At 43.2% G+C, this 22554-nt stretch overlaps 1 protein-coding gene across 1 annotated transcript in view; it reads right to left on the reverse strand.

Moving 5' to 3' along the window:
* Positions 1 to 22554, reverse strand: part of LOC121877296 (laminin subunit alpha-1-like) — a 107617-nt gene that overhangs the window by 56628 nt on the left and 28435 nt on the right. The window contains exons 7-8 of the mRNA XM_042382974.1: positions 6430 to 6653; positions 5086 to 5201 (exon numbers count right to left, since the gene is read on the reverse strand). Coding sequence (XP_042238908.1) covers positions 5086 to 5201; positions 6430 to 6653 — 340 coding nt within the window. The remainder of the gene's footprint in view (positions 1 to 5085; positions 5202 to 6429; positions 6654 to 22554) is intronic.

Here is a 22554-nt window from a genome sequence, read left to right on the forward strand (position 1 = left end):
CAACAAGGCCCTGGTGAGCCCTCCTCCAATACTACTAACTCTACACCTTACTCTAAGAGGCTCTATAATAAAAACCCTTACTCTAGATTTCCTGTATTTGCCATTTTACTCTATTACTCTTACTCTTGTTCCCTTCCAGAGCAACCTTCTCTTACTCTAGATACTGTACACTTTAACCCCTTACATTATTTCTCATTATATCTCTTACTCTTAGACTCCCTACTCAAGACTCCCTCTACTAGACTCCTTACTCTATTCTTCCTCCTCTAGACTCCCTACTCTGGACTCCCTCCTCTAGACTCCCTACTCTAAGGCCCCCCTACACTACGATCTCTTACTTTATCGTTCCTTTAAAACTCGACCTGCTGTAGCTATCACTTCTCGCTACACACACACACACACTTCTCTCTCTCTCCTTCCCATCTTCCTTCTCTTAGTCGTTCCTTCTATCTATTTACTATACTCGCTTTCGTTTCGCCTTTCTTTCTTTCTGTCTTTAATTTTCTTTCCTCTTTTTACCCCTCTCTTTATCTCCCTCCTTCCCCCATTCCCCCCTTTTAACCCTTTCGTCTCATCTCCCCAAACATTAACCTCTTTCTACCTGTCCCTCTCCTTCTCTCACCCTCCTTCAGTAAACTCAGCAAACCATCACCTACTGACATTCAACGTGTGTGGTGTACTCAGTCAAGCGTCTAGTGAACCAAGTGGAACACACAACAACCATTTACTCTGTACCTTCACTATGCGTTGTATTTTCTTTCTATGCTTTTCATTGTAACTATAAATGGTTAACAAGTAGATCCTGGAAGCTGTTTTACTTAGGCTCGTACAATGACTTTCTTGTAATTGTTTTTGTCTTAATCACCTAAATAACATTGTTAACTAGATACGTTCTATTACGTTCACTTTGGAATTGTGTGGAGGTAAATGTAGGTTAAAATATTTCCCAATAGATTCTTTACCAGGAGTATTTGAGTATACTGTGAGGTCTGGGGCTGATAGTAAGAGGGTCCCCAAAGGTCTGATTGCCCATTAGGGACAGTGTGGATTTAACAGCCTTTGGTACACAAGGAGACAGCGTGGACGATACTACGCTGTACCGCCTTCACCTCACCAACCTTGTTTCAGCTGGGTGGCCTAGGGTGCCTCGGGATCGAACCACCGACCCTTGGGACAGGAGGCAAGTTCCAGTTCCGGAATAATCAGAGATACAACTTAAGGCACCCAGAGCTACTAAGACCTCCCCCCAGGCGCTCCTCCCAGTCCCAGACCTCCATAAAATATCACGGTGTGAGGTGTGGAACAACTTACCCCCACCCATCCCAGCAAAGACTACGCTCCCTTCCTTTAAATCATCTCTTAAAAAATATCTATTGTTTTAAGTATTAATATTTTTTTTGTAATACCTACTTTATATACCTGCTTTTATTGTACCACCAAAACCGGTTTATCAGAAATTATCATGTTATTATTATCCACTCTGTATCTGTGTTTTTTCTGGCTAAATAAACTGTTTCAATATCAAGTTCTGTAAGTACTCCACCACCGCACTCCACCCTGAGTTAATGTAACCAAAATCAACTTTGACAAGAAATACAAAATATCTCAGGGAAATGCTGAAAGAGGGACATTATTTTTTTTATGAAACTACAGTCTGCTGAAATGGTACATAGAGTCAGGAGTATTTATACGGATAACATGGTGAGTAATTACTGGCATTATGTGGCACGGTTGGCAGGAGGTGTGCCTGAGTAGTGAGGGAGGGAGGGAGGGAGGGAGGGAGGGAGGGGAAAACGGAGATATGGAGGGAAAGGAAGGGAAGGAGAAAAAGAGGTAGGGAAGGGAAGTAGGAGGAGAGGAAGGAAGAAGGAAGGGAGAGAAGAAAGAAGGTGAGAGGAAAGGGAAGGGAAGGGAAGGCAAGGGAAGGGAAGGGAAGTAAGGATGGTACGGCACGTCGCCTCAGTGTTTACAAGGGAACAAACACACACAGCCTCCTCACCCATTAACCCAACCCACCAAGGCAAACCTCACGTGGATCCTTGCCAACACTGACTGACAACACTGACTGACAACACTGACGCTACAACCACAGTTCACACACACACACACACACACACACACACACACACACACACCCATCAGCACACGAGCACTATCATCACACCTAACCCCCCCCACACACACGTACCTCACCAATCACAAACAGGCACTATCACCAATCACACAGACACAATCAAGCACGCAGGTACGACCACCAATCACATCGGACGAATCACCAAGAGAAGAATGCAATCAAGATGCATACCAATCAAGTAGTCCCCCTACCAATCAGGAACACCCACCAACCAATCAGGCACGCACGCACACTCACCCAGACTCGCTCGTACTATTAATGACACGCTGAGAGCAATTAACAACACACCTGAAATGGTCAAGCACAGAGTCATGCAAACATACTGTACAGGTTAGGTACCTCTATGACACACACACACACACACACACACACACACACACATGTATGAACGTCAACAAACACACATAGGTATGGTGAGTAAATAAACAAATTAACAAACAAACAAGTACAGTCATCATGTACTGTACAGTCGAGAACAAAAGTCGGCAGACACCGTGAACTGGAGGTATATAGACCTTGCATCATACCCTAGCACCCTACCCAAACACCATACCTTAACCTTGCACCATACCATAACCTAGCACCATGCCCTAACACCATACCTTAACCTTGCATCATACCAACCACCTACCCAAACACCTACCTTAACCTAGCACCCTACCTAACCTAGCACCCTACCCAAACACCTACCTAGGCACCATACCCTAACCTAGCACCCTACCCAAACGCCATACCTTAACCTAGCACCATACCATAACCTTGCATCATACCCTAACCTAGCACCCTACCCAAACACCATACCTTAACCTTGCACCATACCATAACCTAGCACCCTACCCTAACGCCATACCTTAACCTAGCATCATACCATAACCTAGCACCCTACCCTAACCTAGCACCCTATTCTATCCTAGCACCCTATTCTATCCTAGCACCCTACCCTAACCTAGCACCCTATTCTAGCCTAGCACCCTAACCTAGCACCACACCCTCGCCTCACCAGGTACCAAACAACAGCCTAGCCTTACAGCCTAACCCTCTTAAGGACGAACTTGATACCTGCCAGGTGAGAGAGAGACCCCACCGTACTCAACTCGTCCAGTAGTATAGTATAGAGGTACAATTCTTAAAACACCTACACGAAGCTGCCACAGAGGTCAACACACGTAGTCTAAGTCTTTTGGGTGGGAGGTAGAAGAGGCGGCGTATAGTATTTCTTATGTGGTTGAAGATAAAGTGAGAATTGTAATCGGAAACAAAAATCTAACGGAAAAAACAATAAAAAATATTATTACTTTTTTTTTGAAAGTTATTTAAATCAAACACAAATGACTTGGATTATCACCTCTGCATAGTTCCTAATTTAAATACCATTGGCTTATCCACTACTATAATCCCTACTACACTTGGCGATGATAAACTGATAACAAACCCATTAAAAAAAAATATATATATATACTGTAGTTTTAAAAATCGTCTCCAATCGTTAATATCATCCACCTCCCCATCACCCGCCACGGAACACGATACTCTGGAGTGTGTGTCTGATGGGCTAATCTTCCAGTGAATCCTCCCCCAAGGCGCTGCAAATACCAATCTGGATTATGACAGACGCCCAATGATTGTTGTATAATATGGACACGAAGTAGTACCTTAAGCTGTGTATTCATATATTACTATACATAATTTGTGCTGTCAACCATATCAGACAGACGTGAATCTGATGGCTATTATTTCACACTGTCTATTAATTACCCACCTATTGGCTATTAATTAAGAGTTATATACGAGTTAATGATTCCCAATACGAGTTAAAATAATGATAACTAGGTTTTTTTTTGAGATATAAATAGAAATAGTTATCCAGAGTGTGAAGATATCAGGTCTTTTATTTTGGTCACCAGGTTGATAAGAGGAGAGGAAAAGATAGGAGAAGGAAGGAAAGAAGGAAGAATTGGATGAAGGAAGGAAGAAATTGAAGCAAGAGAAGAAATGAATGAAGCAAGGTAGGAAGGAAGGAAGGAAAAGGGATGAAAGAAAGAAGTCAGGAAAAGGGAGGCAGAATTGAGGGAAGGAAAGAAGAAATGGAAGAAAGGAAGGAAAGGAAAAATAAAGGAAAACAAATAAAAACGCAGCGAAAAATACTATGGACATGAACAATCAAATCAGTTATCATTCAGGTCGATCTGCCTAGTGTGTTGTGCGCTATGGTGGAGGAGTTGGCTGGATTCTGTTTGTTTGCTGGGACTGTTTGCTAGTTACGTTTGCTATGACTGCTATATAAAGTCGCTGTGACTGTGTGTTGTGACTGTGCGCTATTTACGTTTGTTGTGATTGCTATTTACAGGTGAGATGGACAGGTGTGGTACAAGAAGAGGTGTGAAGTACAGGTGTGGACTACAGGTATGTCGTATTGGTGTGTAATATAGATATGGAAAATAGGTATTACAGGTATAGAGAACAGGTGTGGAGGACAGGTGTGGAGGACAGGTGTGGAGTAAGGGTATGACGTATAGGGATAATATACAGGCATGTAGCATAGGTGTGTGGAGTGCTGGTGTATGGTACAGGTGTGGTATAAAGGTATAACAGGTGTGGTATAAAGGTATAACATGTGTGGTCTAAAGGTAGTACAGGTGTGGAGAACAGGCGTGGTATAAAGGTAGAACAGGTGTGGAGAACAGGTGTGGAATAAAGGTATAACATGTGTGGTCTAAAGGTAGTACAGGTGTGGAGAACAGGCGTGGTATAAAGGTAGAACAGGTGTGGAGAACAGGTGTGGAATAAAGGTATAACATGTGTGGTCTAAAGGTAGTACAGGTGTGGAGAACAGGCGTGGTATAAAGGTAGAACAGGTGTGGAAAACAGGTGTGGTATAAAGGTAGAACAGGTGTGGAGAACAGGTGTGGAATAAAGGTAGAACAGGTGTGAAGTACAAGTGGCCAACTAACCTCAGAGCCATCTTGACCACAGGTAGCGTTGGCGGTGATACGTGCTCGTGTGGCCAGGTTGATGACGTTAGGGAACAGCCCCTTCTCCCCTGTGGCCACATCTCCATTGGGCTCCACTGTAACACAACAACAACACTGATTAGTAATACAAAAGGAAATACAATACAACACAAAACAACAAAACACAATACAAATCATCAACACAACACAACATTACTAACACAACACAACCTAACCTAACATAATCTAATGTACCCTAACCTGACCTGACCTTAGAGAGAAATTATAAAGCTGCTCTTTCTACCCGATGTCTTCCCTCACACACACACACACACAAACACACACACACACACACACTTAAACACATAAAAACACAAAGAAAACAAAATAAATTACAAAAATAAAAACCAATTCCCGAGTTTCGGATAACCAGTTCCTAATAAACGACCATTAAAAGCTGAACAACCTAATTGGTGGTGATGGTTAGTAATCAAGATTCATTATGCAAAGCCAATACCATCGTTAGACGCCACTTAAAACCACGCGGATGAGGGAGGGGAGGGTGATAGAAGTTAAACCACGCGGATGAGGGAGGGGAGGGTGATAGAAGTTAAACCACGCGGATGAGGGAGGGGAGGGTGATAGAAGTTAAACCACGCGGATGAGGGAGGGGAGGGTGATAGAAGTTAAACCACGCGGATGATCTGACACGAGAAATTATTGACATTAAAACGAACTTACGACTTTATAAACAAGAAAATAATAATAAAGAAATGCAGAGATAAATATATTGTCATAGTGTGAAACCTCCATATAACGGATTTATACCTCCATATAACGGATTTATACCTCCATATAACGGATTTATACCTCCATATAACGGATTTGTACCTCCATATAACGGATTTATACCTCCATATAACGTTAGCGTTAGGTTAGGTTGGGGTAAGTTAGATTCACGTTAGATTAGGCTAGGTTAGGTTAGATTAGGTTAGTTAGGTTAGGTTAGATTCACGTTAGGTTAGGTTAGGTTAGGTTAGGTTAGGCTAGGTTAGGTTAGATTCACGTTAGGTTAGGTTAGGTTAGATTCACGTTAGGTTAGGTTAGGTTAGATTCACGTTAGGTTAGGCTAGGTTAGGTTAGATTAGGTTAGGTTAGGTTGGAGTTTCTTCAGGTGATCGGCATCTTTACGTGTTGCTTCAGTGAGCCAAGGAGGAACATTTTACATCTTCTGTTTGAGGAAAAAATTACCGCGGGAACCTTTGATGACTCGCCTTCAGGTAATGGCTTAAGGGACTCAGTTAGGCCAGTGATTACATCTCTAATTAAGGTGGAGAAATTAACCATGAGAGTGACCTTTGAGTGTGAGCCTTAAGTGTGAACTTTGAGTGTGAACCTTTGAGTGTGAACCTTGAGTGTGAGCTTTGAGTGTGAACCTTTGAGTGTGAACCTTGAGTGTGAGCTTTGAGTGTGAACCTTTGAGTGTGAACCTTGAGTGTGAACCTTGAGTGTGAACCTTTGAGTGTGAACCTTGAGTGTGAACCTTGAGTGTGAGCTTTGAGTGTGACCTTTGAGTGTGAACCTATAAGCCAGACACCTTATATAAGGACCACACACATATATATGCAGTGAGACCTCTATTTAACGAACTAAATGAGTGTGTAGTACGTTATATTGAGGTTCGTTAGATGAGAAACCTCCATATAAACGACATTAAGCAGGACGTTTCATTATATCGAGGTCCGTTAGATGCGAAACCTCCATATAACAGACATTATAGCAGAACGTTTCATTATATCGAGGTCCGTTAGATGCGAAACCTCCATATAACAGACATTATAGCAGAACGTTTCATTATATCGAGGTCTGTTAGATGCAAAACCTCCATATAACAGACATTATAGCAGGACGTTTCATTACATCGAGGTCAGTTAGATGCGAAACCTCCATATAACAGACATTATAGCAGGACGTTTCATTTTATCGAGGTCCGTTAGATGCGAAACCTCCATATAACGGACATTAAGCAGGACGTTTCATTATAGCGAGGTCCGTTAGATGCGAAACCTCCATATAACAAACATTAAGCAGGACGTTTCATTATAGCGAGGTCCGTTAGATGCGAAACTTCCATTTAACGAGGTCCGTTAAATGCGAAACTTCCATTTAACGAGGTCAGTTAGATGCAAAACCTCCATATAACGGACTTAACCCATTAGATTGAAGTCCATTAGCAACGCACTTATCTAATTGACTTAAGTCCATCACTGAGACAATAACAAATTTATCCAAATATTCTGTTAATTTTGTTATATTAAGTCATGTTAAACGACTGTATTTAAGGTAGTGTTAGGTTAATTCTCATGTTAAATTCCTATGTTAATTTTTATGAAAGTGTTAGTATATTTCTGAAGATAAATTCCTATGTTAATTTTTATGAAAGTGTTAGTATATTTCTGAAGTTAAATTCCTATGTTATTTTATGATATTTTACCTTTAGTTCCCAGAAAATGTTAATATAATTCTGATGTTAAATTTGTTAGTTTTTCTTATGAATTTACCTTAAATTAACAGGTATGAGGAATACTAATTAACGTTACGAAGGTTTAAGAATCTGGAGCCTGGGTTAATATATCAGATTCCACGTTAGATAGAATCGATGTTTGTCTTAGTATATGAGAGAGAGAGAGAGAGAGAGAGAGAGAGAGAGAGAGAGAGAGAGAGAGAGAGAGAGAGAGAGAGAGAGAGAGAGAGAGAGAGAGAGAGAGAGAGAGAGAGAGAGAGAGGAGAGAGAGAGAGAGAGAGAGAGAGAGAGAGAGAGAGAGAGAGAGAGAGAGAGAGAGAGAGAGAGAGAGAGAGAGAGAGAGAGAGAGAGAGAGAGAGAGAGAGAGAGAGAGAGAGAGAGAGAGAGAGAGAGAGAGAGAGAGAGAGAGAGAGAGAGAGAGAGAGAGAGAGAGAGAGAGAGAGAGAGAGAGAGAGAGAGAGAGAGAGAGAGAGAGAGAAAGAGAGAGAGAGAGAGAGAGAGAGAGAGAGAGAGAGAGAGAGAGAGAGAGAGAGGAGAGAGAGAGAGAGAGAGAGAGAGAGAGAGAGAGAGAGAGAGAGAGAGAGAGAGAGAGAGAGAGAGAGAGAGAGAGAGAGAGAGAGAGAGAGAGAGAGAGAGAGAGAGAGAGAGAGAGAGAGAGAGAGAGAGAGAGAGAGAGAGAGAGAGAGAGAGAGAGAGAGAGAGAGAGAGAGAGAGAGAGAGAGAGAGAGAGAGAGAGAGAGAGAGAGAGAGAGAGAGAGAGAGAGAGAGAGACCTTCCCCAAAACCAAAAACTCGATATCGTCCACAGGAAAAATTATGTTATTACCTCAGCCTCTTTGTTTACCTCCGTCCACATGTTAGCAGCACATCATTGTTTGTTTACGTCTTTCTGTGTTTACCGGAAGAACCACAAGGGCTCCGACGTTCAATTTTACCATAACTACCCTAATTCTCCATAAAATGTACATAATTAGATTTCGTGAGGATGTGGTTAGGTTTCATTCATATATTCAGGCACTCACTGATGGCCGGATAACTGGTGGGTCTTCAGAGATTACGATGACACTCAAGCGCACTCTAAGATTTGTAAGGGACTCCACTCAAGTACTCATTCAAAAACCACCTCGAGGACCACAATAAACCTTCAGGTCACATTATTAAAAATATAAGCTCTGTGGGCCGCCTCCCTGCCGGGCAAAATCACCAGTGACTTCAACGATGTACCTAAGATATTAAACGCCTCCTTACACCCTTAATTGCAGGAGGACAATTTTACATAAGAACCTTTGAGGATTGTGGCTCAGATTTTTGACAAGAGACTCGCGCTGCCTTACGAAATAAACTGTATCCTGGAGTTCGCATTACCAGGCTCGTTACTAAATCTTCCTGAATGGAGACATGACAAATATTTAATCACCTCACTGAAGCTATAGTTAATAAATTACCCGTGGCCATAACGACATTAAAATCACACTTAGATGCCCCACCTACCCACCCACCACCTACCTAACCACCCACCCACCCATAGCACCACGCGCCAGGAAGCCTCATTAAACTACCCAGCACACGACTGACAACCACAGCCTTAACCCTAGCTGCTACCACGCCCTCAAGACACAACTTACCTTTATAAAGTTTCCACCAAATATCAGCACCAAAATATCTATACTGTATGGTAAAGTTTATGTCATATTTCTAAAACTAAGAAGCTCATACAAACAATACAATACAATACAATACAATATAATACAATAATCCGAGATACAATTAAAACCTACAGTACCTGCATTGTATAAACGATATCTTGATGAAATACGACTTCACACACACACAGTTCACTAGGGACCACCACAAATATGTTACCCTTATCTATGAGTCGATATCGAGACCCCTATATTTCACAACACTAAGAGAGAAAACTACAACCCGTATGTAAAGGCGTCCATGCTATTATTTCAGGGTTATATAAGGTAGATTATTATATTCTTGTACACACTAAAATTCACCGTGGAGATAATTGCTGTGTGGATGTTTGTAGGTGGAATAGGTGGATGTTTGTGGGTGGAATAGGTGGATGTTTGTAGGTGGAGTAGGTGGATGTTTGTGGGTGGAGTAGGTGGATGTTTGTGGGTGGAGTAGGTGGATGTTTGTGGGTGGAGTAGGTGGATGTTTGTAGGTGGAGTAGGTGGATGTTTGTGGGTGGAGTAGGTGGATGTTTGTAGGTGGAGTAGGTGGATGTTTGCAGGTGGAGTAGGTGGAGAGCAGGTGTAGGTGGGTGTATACATGGCCAGGTGTGTATTGAATAAGTACTAGTGGGGTATACATGCGTTAAGTTATGCATAGGTGCTTAAATATATATAGACAACTGTACTTATGTGTAGAAGAGACATGAAATGGAAGGGGTGGGGAGGGAAGGGGAGAGGAGAGGAAGGGGAGAGGAAGGGGGAGGGAAGGATGATAACCCGTGACGTGAGGCTGAGGTAACTCTATATCTTGTTGGTATCCCCTAACCCCCTCCCCCTCATTCTAACCTCCTTCCCCAACCCCCTTCCCCCTAACCTCCCTAACCTCCCTCACCCCTCTCCCTCCCCCAACCCCTTCCCCTAACCTCCTCCCTCACCCTCCTTCCCTAACCTCCCTACCTTACCCCTCTTCCCTAACCCTCCCACCCCCAACTTCTTCCCCTTTCTCCTAACCCCTTCCCCTAACCCCCTTCCCAACCCCTTCCCCTAATCCCTCCCTCACCTCCTTCCCCTAACCCTTCCCCTAACCTCCTTCCCTAACCCCTTCCCTAACCTCCTCCCCTCCTCACCTCCCCACACCCCTTAACCTACCTCCTGTGCCGCCGCTACCCTTGAAACACCCCTATGTTAATCACCCCTATGTTAATCAATCCCATTACCACCTTAGCTATCATCTGTGTTACCATAACCTATTGTCCCTTAAATCATCCCTGTGTTGGTAATCTGCCCACTTACCCCTTAAATATCACCATCCCTAAGTTGATAAGTTAACTCTCTCTCCCTTATCTATCCTGCCCACTATCACTTAAACATCGATTTTTTGCTAGTAGGACGTAGAAACCATGAACCAACCCGACCACGACCCGATCCGACCCGATCCGATCCGACCAGACCCGACCACGACCCGACCCGACCAGTATTGAACGATGATCTATGTTAACGGGTGAAAAATGGATCTCTAAAAGTCCAGGCAATAAATAAATAAATAAATAAATAAATAAATAAATAAATAAAATAAATAAATAAAATTAATAAATAATAAAAAATAAATACATGAAATAAATAAATAAATAAATAAAATAAAACAAATAAATAAATAAAATAAATAAAATAAATAAATAAATAAATAATAAAAAATGGTTGGTTTATATTTTTAACCTAAAATTACCTTCACGGGCAACTTGATCTGAGGTTTGTTAATGAAAAAAAAAATTCTGCCTTTCCTCACTCGTTTTTTGGGGGGTGGTGGTGGTGGGGGGGGAGAGATGGGAGAGGGGGGAAAGAGGGGAGGTAGGGGGAAGAGGTAAAGGGGAAGAGGGGGGAAAAAGAGGAGAAAGAAGTAGGGGGAAGAAGTAGGGGGTGATGGAGGGGGAGAGAAGGAACGAAAATCCAGTTACTACCAAAAATTCCCTGCACACCTTCGGAAAAAATCTGGCATATGATTGAGGATCCTACAGGTAAGAGGGATTCGAATCTGTGTCCTCACGACCTATACACCACCACAAGTATCAACCCGCAAGTAGATGACAGATAACCCGAAGCGTAGAGGAAATTTTATCTCCAAATTATATACAAAATTATACTTCTGATTATCCAATTAAAATCCTCAGAAATACACCAATTACAACACTTGATTCACTGATAAGGAAAATACCCCAAGATACGTTATCACTGGATCAAGAGGACGGACACAGGTCAAACGAGGCGATAAGGAGTGTTAGTGTGACATTGGTATTACTGATAAGAAATTGGTTATCAGTTATCACGATTTGGTTATTATTTTTATCTGTTCATTAGAAGTTTGCTACGTACACATAAACACATACATTACACAAAGTATACATAGCACTTCCCATACACACATGCCCCCAAACACACACACACACAGACACACATACATACATCCCTTCCCCCACACACACACACACACGTACGTATTCAGGGCATCAACGTGGCCACTGACAAGGGCGTATTGTTATTGCTGAGTGAGGCCACCAATTTTCCCAGTGGGAGCTTCAGACACTCAACCCAACCTCGCTAGATAGCTTTGTGGGGCTCAGCTGCTTCCTCTCACTGTCCAGAGGCTCAGCTGATGATGGTGAATGATGAGCTGTTGACCAGGAATGCTCGGCTGGTGAATGTGAATGGTAGGCTGCTAAATGTGAATGGTAGGCTGCTGAATGTGAATGGTAGGCTGCTGAATGTGAATATTTACCTGCTGAAGGTTCTACTGCTGAATGTAAATGTTCAGGTGCTGAGTATGAAAGGTTGAGCAGAATCTCAGAGAGGGCTCGCCGCATGGGCAGGGGCGGAAACCTGGCGTAAATCAACGCCCAAACTGGCAGACGGCAGAGCAAATGGCAGTCTGGCGGTACTGCCAGACACGTATCACTGTAGAGTAGTGTAGACATGTGCTATTGGATTTTTTTCTCATAAGATGAGTAAATTGCTTCCAAAAACCCACGTTCTCTGCCGACACAAGTCACTGACTGACACACTAAAAGAATTCCACTCGACCTCCTGGCCCTCATACACAACAAGGTTAGGTTAGGTCAAAGACTATAAACAGAAAGGACAGACCGCTGTAACGTCATAAACTTTAGCTCGAAAGAATAAGATAAAGAAAAAACTAGTAAAATATTACAAGGAAACACCCGGGGTGGATTTCGCTGATGACAAGAAGGAAACAATTCAATTTCTAAGCTTATTAGTAGTAATGCAAAGATTTTCCTTTTGCCAGACATGGTTATCTGGACAGTTGGATATTGCCTTACAATGTTTACTAGAGAAAATAGAGCAAGTTTCGCGACCGTCGCCGGTGAATTAAGTGATGTAACTCTGGTTTTTCTTATATTCTGGGCAATATTATTGTTTTCTTTTGTCAGACGTGGCAAGAACAATGTCTCACGGTCTTCTGGATGACCTGATACGGACTGACATTGTAGAATTACAAACTGCAAGAAATCTCCTCGCGTCTTGAAACAAGCTAAGTGTTGACACCTGAAACCCACGTACCGATGTACTGTACTTAATTTTTTATTTAAGATTATTAAATTATTAGAGGTAAGAAAGTTGAAAGAGAAATTATCTAATTATCTTAACTATTATACAGTAATTGTTATTAGGCTGTACACCTTACCCTTCGTGGCCTCAGTCACCCACACCCTGCATTCTTCTCCTCACCTCTCACTGCCCTCCCCCCCTCACCAATAACTACCCCTCCCTCCCTCCTCACCACCTCCTCCCTCCCTCCCTCCCTCCCCAGCCACCCCACCCCCTCCCTCACCCCCACCCCCTCTCCCTCACCCCCCCACCCTCACCCTCCCCCACTCCCCTCACTGCCCTGTTCCTCTCCTACTCACCACACAACACCACTACTATTCCTCCTCCCAGACAAAAGCCAAACAACAACGTAATTCGTGTCATTATATCGCCGTCTAGTTCATCACGTCATTATCACACTCCCGTCATCTAATCACCACCTAATCACCTCTAAAGCCAATTAATTACCTTCTAAATCACCTCCAACGTCACCTAATAACTTCCCACCTTCATCTAATTACTTCTGATCACCTAACCACCCCCACCTTCACCAATCCTCCCCAGCTTCACCCCCCACGTCACCTAATCACCCTCAAGACACCTGGTGGCGCCCAACGACCCACATTTATCGTGCTCTCACTGGCGTCATCTGAGTGTGATAATTGACCTCTTTCTTTCATTCTTTCTTTCTTTTTCTTTCTTTCTTTCTTCTTTCCTTCTTTTCTTTCTTCCTTCCTTCCTTCTTTTCTTTCTTCATTCTTTTTTTCTTGTTCTTATTTCTTCTTCCAACCCTTTCATCTCCCTCTTTCCCCTTCTCCCTTCCTCCTTCCTTCCTTCTCCCTTCCTCCTTCCTTCCTTCTCCTTCTCCTCCTTCTCCCCCCCCCCTTATTCCTCCTCTCAGTGTCTGTATATCATGCTTGACCTGTTTTAAAATGTGCTCCGTAATATTTCTTTTTACCTCTCTCTCTCTCTCTCTCTCTCTCTCTCTCTCTCCTCTTCCTCATTCTCAAATACTCAAACGTTTAGTCGAATCACCTGAAGCTTAACCACCCTAACGCAACCTCAAGGATTTAAATTTGGTTAGGTTGGGTTAGGTTAGCCTTGGTTTGGTTAGGTTTGGTTAGGTTAGGTTAGCATTAGTGAGGTTAATCTACTGGTGAGACAAACTAGGGTGTCTAATCTTCAGGTGATCCGCTTAATCGTCAACAGAAATAGACTCTAGAACGTGTTTACTCTTCCCTCAGCTGGAAATGTAAGAACTCCTCTACCTGGCCAACACAGGAGACGGTGGCGGGTGCTAAGGGGGGAGTCTAGGAGGGTGGCTTGGCTTACGCATAGCTGGGGCGGGGCAAGTGGGGCGAGAGACGGGACGAGGCGGGCGGGCGGGGCTTATTGCTGCGAGATCTCTTGTGTCAGTGCCTATGCCTCCCTCCACTTCCTACCGTGCCTATCCTACCCTTTACCCTCTATGACCTCCTCCTACAGGTCCCCAGCCGTTACCAACACCTCTTCCCTCCCTGACCAGATACCCCCCTCCTAGAGACAGGCCTGGCACTTGACATTATTAGGACCTGCCACACTTTGCCATAAACAGATAAATTGTACCGGGAATTTTTCCCCCCACACACTCATCATTCTGTCACTTTATGTAACTTGCTGACAAAACCCATGACCCTTCAGGCTTTTACGTCCTTAATGCATGAGTCATAAAGGCAAGCATGAAATCTGTATACTTCAATTCCTGCAAGAGGGTACCCAATAAATTTCTGCCTTCTCTGCAAGCAAATCTGAATCTGTGTGTGTGTGTGTGTGTGTGTGTGTGTGTGTGTGTGTGCGTGTGAGAGAGAGAGAGGGGGGTTGAGTAATGATGAGGGGGTGTCTGGTCCCAGGTACTGCAATGTGAGGTAATAGAAGGGGGCAGGAGATGGAGATAGTTGCGCTGATGGTAATCTGAAAGGGCGGCGTGGGTATAGGGGTGGTTGTGGGACGTGGGTGGTGGGCGGCGTATAGTGAGTACGGACGGCGGGAAGGGGCGGCGGAAAAGTGTTACTGGGAAAATGTGGCCGGGGAATGGTAATAAGGCTGGGTGGTGGTGGGCGGTGTATGGGAGTAGCAGTAGGGCGGCGGGCGGCGTAGGGAATTGGTGGTGGTTGGTTGTGGGTGCTGGGTGACGCGTAAGTGCAGGTGAGGTTGGCTATGAGAGTTGTGGGTTGTACTGGGTGTGGGCGGCAGTAACTGTGGGTGGCGAGAGCGTGGGGCGGCACCAACAATAACCTGCCGTCCGATGTTGTTAATGTTTTGCACAAACTTTCACCCGGGTGTCAAGTCACGTCTCACGAGGGCCTCAGGCGCCATTGCCCAGCTGTACCTCACGCAACACTCCCTCCCCCTCCCCCTTCACACCCCCTCACACCTGTGGCTCTGGCAACAAAATATAAGACCCTCCAACTCAGACTTCCCTCCAATATTGAAAAGTTGCTTTGCAACTTTCTTGACGGCAGAAATGCCAGACTGAGGGTGGGACAACACGCAGGAGAGACCTTCCCACTCATGAGTGGAGTCCCTCAGTGAAGCGTCCTCTCCCCCACCCTACATATTATCTAGACAAGTGACACTCCGCCTCCCACTAAAATAGGTAACGAAGATATTGTGTATGTAGATGACATCACTCAAATAACAACACATCAAGGAAAATCGCGAGCGTTACAGGTCGACAACACCAGGCGGGAATTAGAAAGGGTAAATAATTACGAAAAACAATGGAAAATCCAAACCAGTCTCCCGAAATTCACAGTGATACCCTTATGCAGAAGGAAAACCCATCCATTAGTAACCAATAATGCCCAGATCGAATACAAAAGCAGAGGCACCCTCCTGGGCCTACATATACTCCCATCATGTTCACACCAGGAAGGAAAGGGCAAGAAGAGAGCTGAGAAAACTATACCGCTTTAAAGCGCTTCCTGAGAAAATAAAACTCCGCCTGGTGACATCATTTATCACACTGATATTAACTTACCCAGCAGTACCTCTTCATACTATGAGCACCACTCAAATATTAAAATTACAGGTGGTCCAAAATGAAGCCCTAAGATTCGTCAACGGTGAAAGATACCCCTTCACCAGAACCACAGCCGAGATACATAGAGACCTGAGAATAAAACCCATCAACCAGCAGCTGCACACCCTGGCCAGCAGAGCCTGGCAAAAGATAGAACGATCAGAGCAAGAACTCCTTCAAAGACTTCCACCAGATAACGACAACAACCATACATGGTTCCCAAAAAGTTACCAAATCTCAAAAGGTCCATTACCACCCCCGATCTACACGGCCAGGCAATAGATAACCTCCCTAGACCATCATCCGCCAGTAGGGTCGGCGGAATATGAAATAAGGCCCTTAAAACACCCATATATGGGACAGGGGAGGATGTCTAGTGCCTGTACCGGCAGACAATAACTAACCCATGACACAACCCTAACACACTATTAGCTTAGCTAGGCGGTCAGCTCGCCCTCTCTTACCTCCTCCTAAATTACTTCAATTTCCGAACTATAACTTCCTTCCCCCACCTCTAATCTTCCTTCACCCTCCTTTCTCTACAAAAAAAAAACACTGTAGGGGAGGGTAAGCACGGAGATGGTAATACTGCAGGTGGAGATTGTGTCATTGCAATGGGGAAGGTGTGTGTGGGTGATGTGGGGTGGGGAGGGGTAGGGGCAGGAGGTGGGGTAGGGTGAGGTGGGGTAGGGTGAGGTAGGGTAGGGTAGGGAGGAGAAGGTATCATCAGACAACGTCAAAGAGACACTCAGACTAATCGGCATTCCAGCTGATGAAGGAGACTAACTTAAACCCTTGTATCTAATCTGCCATACAGGAGATAATTACGAAGCTGGAGCGTTACTAATACAGACACAACAGTAGACTTGGCTGATACTCCATGGACAGTCCCCTCCACTTGTGTGTTTACAGGGGCTCGTCATATAAACATTCCACAAATCATTACATTGAGATATTTGTTTTAACATCGTTTTAATTTGATGATATATGTTTATTATTGTGAGTTTCCTTCTGTCGAATGTAAACAAACACAGGATTGCCAATAGCGTGAGGAATTTTTTTGCATATTTCTTTACTCAAGTTAACTCTTTCATCTCTTGTGATTAAATTCTATTGGATACTTCAGCAATGTGATGAAATCGATTTGTTACATTTTATGGTTCTTTGTGTCTCACTAAAAGGAACTTACCAGCGTGATAACGAGAGAGAGAGAGAGAGAGAGAGAGAGAGAGAGAGAGAGAGAGACAAGGCTGTTTATTCCCTTAACCTATCAACCCCTTAACTCTCCCTTTCACCCTTACCTCACCCTTTTCCCCCCGCCCACCCCCTCCACTCTTTCCTCATGAGCGCAAAACAAAATTTTACCTAGATTAACCCCTTTAGTACGAATACCTGTAATTAACCGTACTAAAGGGGTTAATTCATCGTATTCAAGGGATAAAGTCTTTCTATATAATGCGTTAAATCACCATACTTAAAAAAATAGATTATCATACTTGTCATACTCAAGGTTTAAGGCATCATACTGAGAGGGTTAAGGCATCATACTGAGAGGGTTAAGGCATCATACTGAGAAGGTTAAGGCATCATACTGAGAGGGTTAAGGCATCATACTGAGAAGGTTAAGGCATCATACTGAGAGGGTTAAGGCATCATACTGAGAGGGTTAAGGCATCATACTGAGAAGGTTAAGGCATCATACTGAGAGGGTTAAGGCATCATACTGAGAAGGTTAAGGCATCATACTGAGAGGGTTAAGGCATCATACTTACGGGTTTAATACATCATACTGAAGGTTTAAGACATCATACTGAAATGGTTAAGTCATCATACTTACGGGTTTAATACATCATACTGAAGGTTTAAGACATCATACTTGCTGCTTAATACATCATACTGAAGTTTAAAGCGACATCATACCGAAATGGTTAAGTTAATACATTCTACGGGTTTAATACATCATACTGAAGGTTTAAGACATCATACTGAAATGGTTAAGTCATCATACTTACGGGTTTAATACATCATACTGAAGGTTTAAGACATCATACTGAAAAGTTTAAGGTAGATCTAAGTTCCCTTCTACCTAACCTAACCTAACCTAACCTAACCCAACCCAACCTAACCTAACCTAACCTGAACTAGCTCTACGGTATTGTGATCACGTAAATACATTGAAATTCTGTACACTTACTGCCACCCTTAACCTGTGACTGTCCTGGCGTATCTAATAGCAGCTTCCTGAATCTGTCCTGCAGGTGTTTTAGACAATATGGTAAGGAGGAGCCTCAGTTAGAGCCTTAATAAGAGTCTCAGTAAGAGTCTCAGTAAGAGTCTCAGTAAGAGTCACAGTAAGAGTCACAGTAAGAGTCTCAGTTCCTCAGAGAGACTTGGCCTGCAGGTGTTTAGATAATATGGTAAGAAGTCTCAGTAAGAGCCTAAGCAAGAGCCTCAGTTCCTCAAAGAGACTCGTACAAAGACCTAACCTAACTTAACCTTATCTAACCTTACTTAACTTAACCTAACCTAACCTAACCTAACCTGTTGATATGAAGATGGTTTCCCAAATGGTCTTATGACTCTGCCGTCTCTAGTTAACCCCTTGAGTATGATGACAACCCCTTGAGTACGATGACTTAACCCCTTGAGTACGACGAGTTAATCCCTTGGGTATGTTGAATTAATCCCTGAGTATGATGATTTAACCCCTTGAGTACAATGACAACCTCTTGAGTACAATGACTTAAACCCCTTGAGTATGATGACAGCCCCTTGAGTACGATGTCTTCATTTCTTGAGTACAATTAAGTTACAGTACTCAAGGGGTTAAGGACAAAATTACGTAGGAGTCTGATAATTTTGGGTTAAGCAGAGAGAAGGAACAGGGTTTAGCTTAAGCAGAGCAGTTGGGTTAAGCAGAAAGCAGGAAGACAGTTAACCAGGGCAGTTTGGGTCAAGCAGAAGAGGGAGGACAGTTAACCAGGACAGTTTGGGTCAAGCAGAAGAGGGAGGACAGTTAACCAGGGCAATTTAAGTTAAGCAGTATTCAATAGCAAAGGGGTCGGAACATATTAGGAATAAGGACCATTTGACCTGCGAACATTAAAGGGCACACGTGTAGGTGGGTGATTTGTAGCTACTGTCAAGGGAAGGTGGAGTTAACACTGTAAACATGACCCACATCATTTGTCTTCTACCTGTCCAGCCAGTCCTTAGTATATTGACTTTAAAATTGTGGCGTATGATGGAAATTGATGATGGAGTTTGATGATAATGATGATGATGATGATGATGATGATGATGATGATGATGATGATGATGAAGGGAAAGATATTGTTTCCTTATTTTTTAACCCCTTGAATAAGATGACCTATTCCTGTGATTAAGGTGCCAATGTACTCAAGGGGTTAAGTCAGTGTACTCAAGGGATTATGTCATTGTACTCAAGGGGTTAAGGCACTGTATTTAAGGATTAACACCACACATCACCATTAACACCACACACCACCATCACCACTACAAGAGCCATTATATCACCACCACTAACACCACACATCACCACTACAGCTCACTATCACCACCATTTACCACCACACTCATAACACACCATTTTGAAACACCTCTCTCAATCGCTGCTGCTTCTGCCCACCGCTAACGACAATTCCACACAAGGAGAGTCAACGTAACGTATCACCTCCCTACAAGATAATTTTGTAAACGAAAACTTAAAAAAAAAACACAAGAATGAAGGAAACTAGAATGTTGTTTACATAGTGTGTCCAAGAATAATGTCCCTATCTCCCTGCTTCCCTTCAACTCATACTGTCTCAGGGAGTAGGCAGACAGGGTGGCAGGTAGGGGACAGGGTGGCAGGTAGGGGGCAGGGTGGCAGGGAGGGGGCAGGGTGGCAGGGAGGGTTCAGGGTGGCAGGGAGGGGGACAGGGAGGCAAGGACATTTTTTCTGAGACAGCCTTCTCACTCACACATCTGTCCAACCTATATGCAAAGTTTCTCAGCGTGTTCGAGTTAATGATGATGTTTGGTAACTTGTTCCATTCGTCCACTACTCCACTTGAGACCTTTGTTACGCGTTCGTTCCTGGTTAGATAGTTTAAGTACCTTTGTTATATCACCTTTGTTTAACCCTGAATGACATCTATATATCTTTATCGCCCCCTCACTCTACGTCTCTGGAGGGAATACAAATTCAGGTTTTTGTATTCTGTCTCTGTATTCAAGGTTCCTAAAACCCGGGATTAGTCTTGTCATCCTCCTAAGCTACATAATCCTACTGTAGCCTCATGTAGCCTCACTTGTCCTCTCACTAAGGCTCAAGATATAAACCCGAATACTTTGTGAGTCTTGTCGCGAACAAATACACGCATCGCTGCCTTCGTTTTAGGGTCCAAACTAATCATTAACTCGAAATCTTTCTCAAAATCGGATCTCTATCTGTCTTGTTGAACTGATAACTGGTTCCTCTGATAAAAGATAACCAAAAAAAATATCAAAATAACAAATTGGTCGATAAATTACGTTCCTCAAAGATAAATCGAGATTGGAACAAAATTTTATCAGCTGGTAAGGGAGAGAGAGAGAGACAGGGGTGAAATGAAGGAATACTGGAGAGGGTAGATACTTGAGTGAGAAGGCCAAGAGGAAGGAAAGAGAGATGAGGTAAAACGTGGGTAAATATTGGGAAAGGAAGAGGAAGGGAGGAAGAAGATATACAGGAAATGAGATAGAGAACAAGGAGAGGTTAAGAGAGAGAGAGAGAGAGAGAGAGAGAGAGAGAGAGAGGCGTGGGTAGTCATGCGTGAAGTCACAAAAAAACAAACCTGACTCCTTCAATCTCGCAGCTGGAGGGAGGCAGTTGGCGCTGTTGTTTCATAACACTACGTCACTCATACCTCCCACTAACTCCCTCTCTCTACCTCACCTCTCCCTCCCACTAACTCCCTCTCTCTACCTCACTTCTCCCTCCCACTAACTCCCTCTCTCTACCTCACCTCTCCCTCCCACTAACTCCCTCTCTCTACCTCACCTCTCCCTCCCACTAACTCCCTCTCTCTACCTCACTCCTCACCACACCCTCTACTACCTCCCTCCCCACTAACTCCCTCTCTCTACCTCACTTCTCCCTCCCACTAACTCCCTCTCTCTACCTCACCTCTCCCTCCCACTAACTCCCTCTCTCTACCTCACCTCTCCCTCCCACTAACTCCCTCTCTCTACCTCACTCCTCACCACACCCTCTACTACCTCCCTCCTCCATCCCATTACTGCATTTCCTTCTTCACGTTGAACACATCCTTCCTTCACCACATCAAAAACAAACAAATAAACAACAACAACAGCAATAATAATAATAATAATAATAATAATAATAATAATAATAATAATAATAATAATAATAATAATAATAATAATAATAATAATAATAAACCAATCATATATGACCCACAAGTAGATGTTATATATTGCCAAGTGTTCAGAGAATTATGTTCACAAATGTACACACTCAAAAAAAAATTATATATACAAAATTGAGTTGAAAAAATATGACACAACGGACGAAGGATTTTGACAACCTGACCGAGACAACAGGAGTCGTAGTGTTCATTGTGGAATTCATCGATCACCCCAAGTACAGATAGTTTTTTGAGTCACTGTACCTGATGTTTACCGAACCAGGCAGATGAAACACTCAAAGCAACACAACAACCAACACAATACAACACCATAAACACAACTCGACACCATAAACCATAATGATCACATACCATAACACCATACCAACACAATCACACCACACCAATCACACAATAAACACATCACAACCACACCACCACACACCATACCAACACAATCACACCATAACACCACACCAATCACACAATAAACACATCACAACCACACCACCACACACCATACCAACACAATCACACCATAACACCACACCATCACACAATAAACACATCACAACCACACCACCACACACCATACCAACACAATCACACCATAACACCACACCAATCACACAATAAACACATCACAACCACACCACCACACACCATACCAACACAATCACACCATAACACCACACCATCACAATCACACCAATAACAAGCAGCTTTACACAATCCCCCCCCTCCCCCGTCATGGTGATTTGCCCCAGATAACTACTTAATGCCTACTGGCTGTGTTATTACCAGCTAAGACTGATGGGAAAAACCTAAGTGGTCTGTGTCTGATGAATGACAATGGCGAAATTTGACGACATTAACGTATCTCAATAAAGAATAATTTCACAGGCAACAAAACCCCGAAAATTCAATAAAAACTTAAATTTCAGGGTTAAAAAAAAATCGCAAAACACAGAAAAAAATATTCTCCACAGGATCCATTAATGTTTACTACCTCATTAAGTAGTTAAGTACTAACCTCTTAACTATCGCACACTCTAACAACACCAACTGATTAATATTGACTCTTAATTAATTCTATGTTAATCAATAGGTGTAATAAAGTTTAAGAGGATAATCACTTCTGCATTAACACAAAGAAGAGATTAAGGATCGTATCTGGGTACTCGAGTCC

Source organism: Homarus americanus, unplaced genomic scaffold (genome assembly GCF_018991925.1).
Source record: "Homarus americanus isolate GMGI-L3 unplaced genomic scaffold, GMGI_Hamer_2.0 scaffold367, whole genome shotgun sequence".
NCBI lineage: Eukaryota > Metazoa > Arthropoda > Malacostraca > Decapoda > Nephropidae > Homarus > Homarus americanus.